The following is a 7,372-nucleotide window of genomic DNA, read 5'->3' as shown; positions in this document are numbered from 1 at the left end:
GTGTCTCCGTTCTCCCTGCTGTTCTTTGGAGGTGACGTCACTATCCAGATGGATCAGGACCAGGAGACCATCGCTGTGGATGACTGGATCGTCTTCCAGTCCCCCGGACGCATCGCTCACCTCGTCAAGGTACACACACACACACTCACACACACACACACACACTCAAACACACACACACACACTCAAACACACACGACCGTTTTCCTTATCTGCCTCTCTCTGTAGAATCTGAAGAAGGAGCTGGACTCTCTATTGGAAGAGAAGATCCGAAGCCCCGCCCCTGTGGACTGGAGCAACCGCCAATCCAAAGACTGTGCTGTCATCACAGCCATCATAGACCTCATCACCACCCAGGAGAGGCCCAACGTTAMCGCGAGGAACACTGCCCCTAGAGGACGTCACCAGTACTACAACAACGATGATGGTGGTGACCAGTACTAGAACTGCTGCATCTCTTCTCAACCCAGAGAAAAGCTCAGGCCATAGAGATGGAAAGAGGTCTCCACTTTGTATCTGTGCCATAATGGCGCTGCCCATGCTATCTCCGTTTGAACAAAGTGTCAAGCTAATGTTGGTGATTTACYGCCACTTGCAGAGCTGGAGTCTTAAAYTAAATATTGTGTTATTTTGGCGATATAGCTTAACGCCATTTACCAACTAGGCAAACCAATTTGAAGACCATGCTCTGGTCATTCCCATAGGAATCCCCCACCCAGTTGACTACTTTAAAATGGTGGAAGCCGTCAATGTCCATGCAAAWTAGTTTCCAAGTAGAGATCTCTATACATTTCTATTGGATATGAGTCCAGTCAGGTTGGTATGTGAAGAAAAAGTCCCCGAACGACAAACTATTTGAATTTAATTCTGTAAGCCAACTGGAAAAGGCTGAGCATGTATTTTTGCATTTGTTAAGAACAATTATGTGAAACTAAGTTGTATGGAATGCTGTTTTGTTGATATTGCTTGACATTCTCATGTTGTCAAATGGCCTACTTGGCTGACCAATGGTTCACTTGCCGTTGTTTTCTATTCAGTTTTTGTTCAAATATTTTAATCTTCTCCCTGAAGCTGAACCATTAAAGCTGACCTTATTGCAGTGTGACGTTAGTCTTTTCTAGTGTGGTGTGAAGTGGGAGAGATTAAGGCCTGGATTCGCATTATGGCGTGCTTGACATTTAAAGGTAATTTCTAACTGAGCCGCCATCTGCAGCATTTACCATGAATGCGATCTCTACGAACGTGGAAATATTGCCTTTGAGGTGCGTAGCCGAAAAGGGGCGATCAGAATGAAGTWTAAGCTGTAATACATATTTCAGAATTGAAAACTTTCCTGAATTGGGTCTTTATTAAAATGTAACAGCTGTGATAAATGTACATTGCGTTATCCAACTAACTTTTTACCTTTAACTAGGCAAGTCAGTTAAGAACAAATGCTTATTTTCAATGATGGCCTAGAAACAGTGGGTTAACTGCCTTGTTCAGGGGCAGTCGACAGATTTCTCCCTTGTCAGCTCGGGGATTCRATCTGGCAACCTTTCGGTTACTAGTCCAACGCTCTAACCACTAGGCTACCTGCCACCTCTGGTACCTAAACCACATGAAATCCTACATTAAAGGGATTCTCTGGCAATTTTGTATATTTTTTAGCCAGTAGTCCTGAAAGTAGCCCCACGTGCCAAAAGTGATAATTACATGTGCACCATGTCATTGCTGTCACTCACATGGCGAGGGGCTGAATCTCATTGGCTGGAACTCAAATCGCTAGGGGGCTGGCCCACATGGGGGGAAATGGCACATCTTCCAGAAAAGTCTCTTTCAAACTAGGGATTTTGTGGCTGAGGTAAAACTGTAATTCTGCTCATAGATGAACTACATCCAGCCCAAAGCGGGAGATTTAAAAAATACTTAGTCGCCAAAGTACCGGAGCATGTCTTTAATAGAATCCATGTGTTATCTTGAACATCTTGATATTTATGTATCCATCGGTCTAATCTCTTAACAGGAGGTACAGATACAGCAGTGAATGTGAGGTACCACGCACATAACTCGCAAGTCAGGTGCAATCGTTTAACAATTAAAACCAAACCCATTCTCTCAGAGACTGGTCCTGAGTCATAACAGAGTCTGTTTCCGCTGGTCCCCGAGTCATAACAGATGTCTGCGTTCCCTGGTCCCCCAGCGCATAGACAGATGGTCTGTGTCGGCCGCCGGTCCCCCCAGTTCACTAACAGATGTCTGTTCCGGCCGGGTTGCCCCAGCCATTTTTAACAGGATTTGTCTGTATCCCCGGTCCCCAGCCATACACAGATTGTCTGTTTCCCTCACGGTCCCCAGCCAATAAACAGATAGCATGTCTGTTCCCCGGTCCCCCACGTCACATAACAAGAGGTTCTCGTTTTCCCCGCGTTCGCCCACAGTGCATAACAGGATTGTCGTTGTTCCGCCGGGTCGGCCCAGCCATGAACCAGATGTCTGGTTGCCCCCGGTGCCCCGCAGCGGCGCATAAGCAGGTATGTGTGCTTCCCCGGTTCCCCCAGTGCAGCTTAACCAGATGTCTAGTTGGCCCCGGTCCCTCCACGGCCAAACAGATGCTGCTTGTTACCCCGGTTTCCCCGGTCCCCCAGTCATAACAGATGTCTGTTCCCCGGTCCCCCAGCCATAACAGATGTCTGTTCCCTAAATTCACCAGCATTCTGAAAGAAACAGATTGCAAATACACCATAACACTTTTATTAACAATAGTTAGATGAAATATCTAAACGACATCATCTGCAATATAAATCTATAGCTGTCGATTACATACGTTTAAAACAGAAGTTACATATTTACATGTGTTAAATGCGTGTCATCACAGTTTATCCCTGAGTGCAAATGAAACTTTTTTGTCTGGTTCAGACCAGATGTAGAGTAGTGGTCTGGTTTGATGAACGGGTGTTACAACAGGAAGCTGATCAGGCCATTATTTGTTTCCTCTAGCAATGCAAGACAACATTACACACTTAACAGATKAATCACGCCCGGACAATCATGTTAAAACCTTGGCTGGCTTTTTACACTTTTATAACAGAGAGCGTCGCACCGTTTCATTTTCTCTCCTGCCGCTCGTCACAGAAATCATAAGGAGAGTATTTTTTTTTATAAACTTCCAGCTCTGGGTCTTCTAAAAGCCACCCCAGGGCATCATCACAGCCAGAGGCAGGACTGAGGGAGGTTTGTGGGACGGAAATGTCTCCGTTTATGTAAGGTGACATTAAGATGGAGATAAAGTGCCCAATTACAGATCAACTTCCAGACCCTGGCACTGTGAATCGAACGAACTGCATATTAACCAAGCCTCAGCCAGAGTGCAAGGTAACGATACCATACTGCTAATACCTGTTCAATAGTTTTAAGTAATCTAAAATGCTAAGGAATCGTTAGGATGTGAACTCGTAGAGGTGTGAACCGGGTTAGGACGTTGGAACCGGTAGAGGTTGGGAACCGTTAGGACTGTTGGGAAACCGGTTAGAGTGTGGAACGGAGCGTTAGGAAGGGTTGGAACCGGTTAGCCCCATGAATGTGGGAGTTTCATTTTTACTTGTAGGCATCATATCATTCAGCTCTCACCATTTACGTACCTTCTATACCAGAGGGAGTCAGGAAACTGGACTGTCATTCTGCCATTTTGGCTCCTTACATTCCAGTCACACAGCCTCCTACTGCCACACAGGGAAGTCTAGAAATGATCCGTCTTATGGCCATTTGGACCGTCTCACATCATTACATTACCAAAAGGCCTCCTAGCCACCAGCACACACATAAATCTAACGTACATGTTAATTTGGTGTCTACAATGAGCCTCTTCGCACCAACAAACTCACAGCAATAACTGCACTAGCAGTGACATCATCCACCACTAATAAGTACCCCTGACCAACAGAGACAGAAGTGAAACTGAACTAGTCTCATCACACCACTAAACCTGACCACAGAGCAGAAGTAAACTTGAACCACAATCTCCATCACACACTATGACACCTACCACAGAGCAGAATAGAAATCGAACATCTCAGTCAATCACACCACTATAAGCCGTACCACAAAGCGAAGGTGAATACTGAACAGGTCTCATCACACACTATAACCTGACCACAAGCAGAAGTGAAACTGAACAGTCTCTTCACCCACACACTATAACCTGACCACAGAGCAGAAGTGAAACTGAACAGCTCATCACACACTATAACCTACCACAAGCAGAAGTGAAACTAACAGTCTCATCACACCCATAAACACTGACCACAGAGCAGTAAGTGAAACGAACAGTCTCATCACAGACCAAACCTGCACTTTAAAAAGCATGACAAAAAAAAGACTTAATATAAAATGTTAGTTATGTAGTACAGAAGGTAAGCTTCATTCCTTAAATGAATACATGTTGTAATGCAACCTCTGTTATTATAGGTGACCCATCCACTCTGTACGTGGCAGTTTTAAACTTTGACCCCCAGCACGTTATGTGTCCAAGTGGGATGTCCTTCRGGGCCAAAAAGCTGGACAGTCTTCCATCAATGGGAGGAGTCAAAGTGTTGTTGACAGGTCATAGGGTCAAACTTCCTTACCATAGAGATCGGTAGAAGACGGAGAATGTTAGACTGCATGGGTAACAATCACTGGACCCCAAACCCCATTCTAATAGATGCAGTCAGCTGGCATACATACATTTGTCTGTTGACCACAGAGGGATTCTATTGGTGCATTTAGTGGCAGTCTCATTGGTTGAAGGCGGCTCATTGGTGTATTCAGTCGCTGGCAGAAAGATCTCACACATTGCTCTGTTGACCAAGGAGACTTTCTATTGGTCTATTCAGCGGAGGGCTGTCGCAGGGCATAAAGCTCACTCATTGGTGTGTCTGATTGAAGGCAGGTCACTGGTGTATTTAATGGGTGGAGCCTGCAGTTCCCGCTCACACATTGGTTTCCAGCCCCTGGAGGCGGTCCATCCTCTGCATGTTGCGCTCAATAGTGGCCTGGCACCTGATTGGTTCAGCACATTCTGACAGGAACCAACCCCTCTCGCCATCACGGAGTCGCTCGCCCTCATACCAGCCTGAAAGAGAGACACACCACTCTATATTCCTTTATTAATCCATCAGAAATTCACCTCACAGACCTGGAGAAAATAGTTTCCTCTTCAAAGCAGGAAGTGAGCTCTCAGCCCACTGTTGGACTCTTAAATGACATCTGTTTGATGCTCTATTCTGTCTGTGTTAGGATGCCCTTTCACATAAAAGAGATGGTTGCCATGGAGACACAATGGGAAATTACCTTTCACCTTAAGAGTGTGACTGTGTATACGCATCATCAAACACCTCTGGTCAGATGCTACACCGATACATCTCTTTCAATGATCCCCCAAGGAGGAGAAAAATAGACGGGGCGAAAGAGAGAACAGATGTGAAAGAGTGAGGACAGGGAGAGAAAAGGTAGAGAGAGAGAGAGAGAGCGAGCGACAGAGAGCAAGATGAGAGAGAGAGTAACAGTGTAACGTACCATCCTCCACAGTCTGTGACACCAGGACCACGTCAGCCACCTGCAGTGACAGCTCATCAGGCTGCTTGGCTGTGTACGTCCTCGTCACCACCACCTGCATGGCATCTGGGACAACACAAACACAACACAGAGTTTACACTCTAACCCTGGGGCAATACAGACACAACACAGAGTTTACACTCTAACCCTGGGGCAATACAGACACAACACAGAGTTTACACTCTAACCCTGGGGCCACTGAGGCTTGGGAGACGACCAACACCATTGGCGCACTGCAAGTTGGTCGCTTTAAACCGTTAGACCATCTGGCTCCCCTGCTTGCGTCTCCGATGCTTATCTGACGGTTAGAAAACCACCAACCCCTCTCGCCCTCACGGAGTACGCTGCGCCATTGCGAGCCGATCACAAGATGTCTCGAGAACTGTGATAAGATAGAGACCACCTACCGCCAGTTGTAATTCACTAAACTGACCAAACTTATATGGCCATACCTGAATATTCTTTGTTTCTTCAGTTATATCCCTTTATTATAGTAACAGACACAGTGGGCCAAAGTAGGTCTTTTATTCGACACACTTCCAGCAGACACTGGACGAAAACTCGATTGTTGCTATTACAATACGTAGCAAGGACGTATTTGAGCCTTCAGGTACCCAATCTGTTCGTGGCCTCCTGACCCCTTGTTTTGTAGCTTTAGTCATATTTACATTGTCTGTGTTAGGATGCTCCTTACATAAAAGAGATGGTTGCCATGGAGACACAATGGGAAATTACCTTTCACCTTAAAGTGGTGACTGTGTATGTCGCTATCAAAGACACCTCTGGTCGATGCTACACGATACTCTCTTTCAATGAATCCCCCAAGGAGAAAAAATAGACGGGGCGAAGAGAGAAAGATGTGAAAGAGTGAGGACAGGGAGAGGAAAAGGTAGAGAGAGAGAGAGCGAGAGAGAGCAAGATGAGGAGAGAGAGTACAGGTCGCTAGGGAGCGATTATCTTTCCTCTCCAGCAGTCGTGACACCTCAGAGAAGGGCTATCGTAGCTCGACCTGTCTAGGAGGAAGTCTATAGGTTGCTAGGCTAAGTGGTACGTCTACAGATATCTTACCGGCATCGGTCATATGGGAATTATCGGATACCAAGGAATATTCTTCTTCATGGCCCATTTTAACGAAGTTTTATCTCACTAAATCTCTAGAAGAGGCAAATGGACAGCACCACCATAAAGAGTCATACAAGTTATTATCACTAACCTTCTGGTGGCGTTCTCAAGAGCCAACAACACAGAGTTACACTAACCACCTGGCGCAATACTGAGACTTACATGACACAGAGTTTACACTCACTAAACCTGGGGCAATACAAGACAACAAGGTTTACACTAATACCCTGGGGCAATACAAGAGCAATCATGATATGTCTTACACAACCTAACACCTGGGGCAAACCAGACCAATCACCCATGAGTTGGGACACCTCACATCTAGCCTGGGGCAATAACGACAACAAGAGTTTAACACTCTAACCCTGGGGCAATACAAACACAGAGTTTACACTCTAACCCTGGGGCGAACAAGTACACAGCCCAACACGAGTTTTACACTCTAACCCTGGGGCACATACCAGCATCACACACAGAGTTTCACTAACCCTGGGGCAATACAGACACAACACAGAGTTTACACTCTAACCTGGGGCAATACAGACACAACACAGAGTTTTACACCTAACCCTGGGGCAATCAGACAACACAGAGTTTACACTCTAACCCTGGGGCAATACAGACACAACACAGAGTTTACACTCTCAACCTGGGAGAATACAGACAACAGATTTTA

At 45.9% G+C, this 7,372-nt stretch overlaps 2 protein-coding genes across 4 annotated transcripts in view; one reads left to right on the top strand and one right to left on the bottom strand.

The window, feature by feature from the left end:
* The first annotated feature begins 6 nt into the window (after nucleotides 1-6).
* Nucleotides 7-1,099, top strand: LOC112071565 (ATP-dependent DNA/RNA helicase DHX36). The gene is made up of 2 exons (XM_024139009.2): nucleotides 7-129; nucleotides 229-1,099. Exons 1-2 carry the CDS (start codon nucleotides 49-51, stop codon nucleotides 442-444), a joined length of 297 nt encoding a protein of 98 aa, XP_023994777.2. The 5' UTR covers nucleotides 7-48; the 3' UTR covers nucleotides 445-1,099.
* A 2,826-nt stretch (nucleotides 1,100-3,925) lies between these two features.
* Nucleotides 3,926-7,372, bottom strand: part of LOC112071564 (rho guanine nucleotide exchange factor 26) — a 51,066-nt gene continuing 47,619 nt past the window's right edge. For 2 of the 3 annotated variants that reach the window (XM_070439439.1, XM_070439440.1), the window contains exons 4-7: nucleotides 5,536-5,640; nucleotides 4,322-5,092; nucleotides 4,106-4,222; nucleotides 3,926-3,941 (exon numbers count right to left, since the gene is read on the bottom strand). Coding sequence is in view for 1 of the 3 variants with exons in the window: in XM_070439440.1 (XP_070295541.1) it covers nucleotides 4,950-5,092; nucleotides 5,536-5,640 (248 nt within the window). In the remaining 2 variants the exon portion in view is untranslated. Of the gene's footprint in view, nucleotides 3,942-4,105; nucleotides 4,223-4,321; nucleotides 5,093-5,535; nucleotides 5,641-7,372 lie in introns of those variants that run through there. The other variant, XM_024139008.2, reaches the window with a different exon arrangement.

The sequence above is a fragment of the Salvelinus sp. IW2-2015 genome, unplaced genomic scaffold (genome assembly GCF_002910315.2).
Source record: "Salvelinus sp. IW2-2015 unplaced genomic scaffold, ASM291031v2 Un_scaffold1644, whole genome shotgun sequence".
NCBI lineage: Eukaryota > Metazoa > Chordata > Actinopteri > Salmoniformes > Salmonidae > Salvelinus > Salvelinus sp. IW2-2015.
This window is presented reverse-complemented; position numbering and strand designations above follow the sequence as displayed.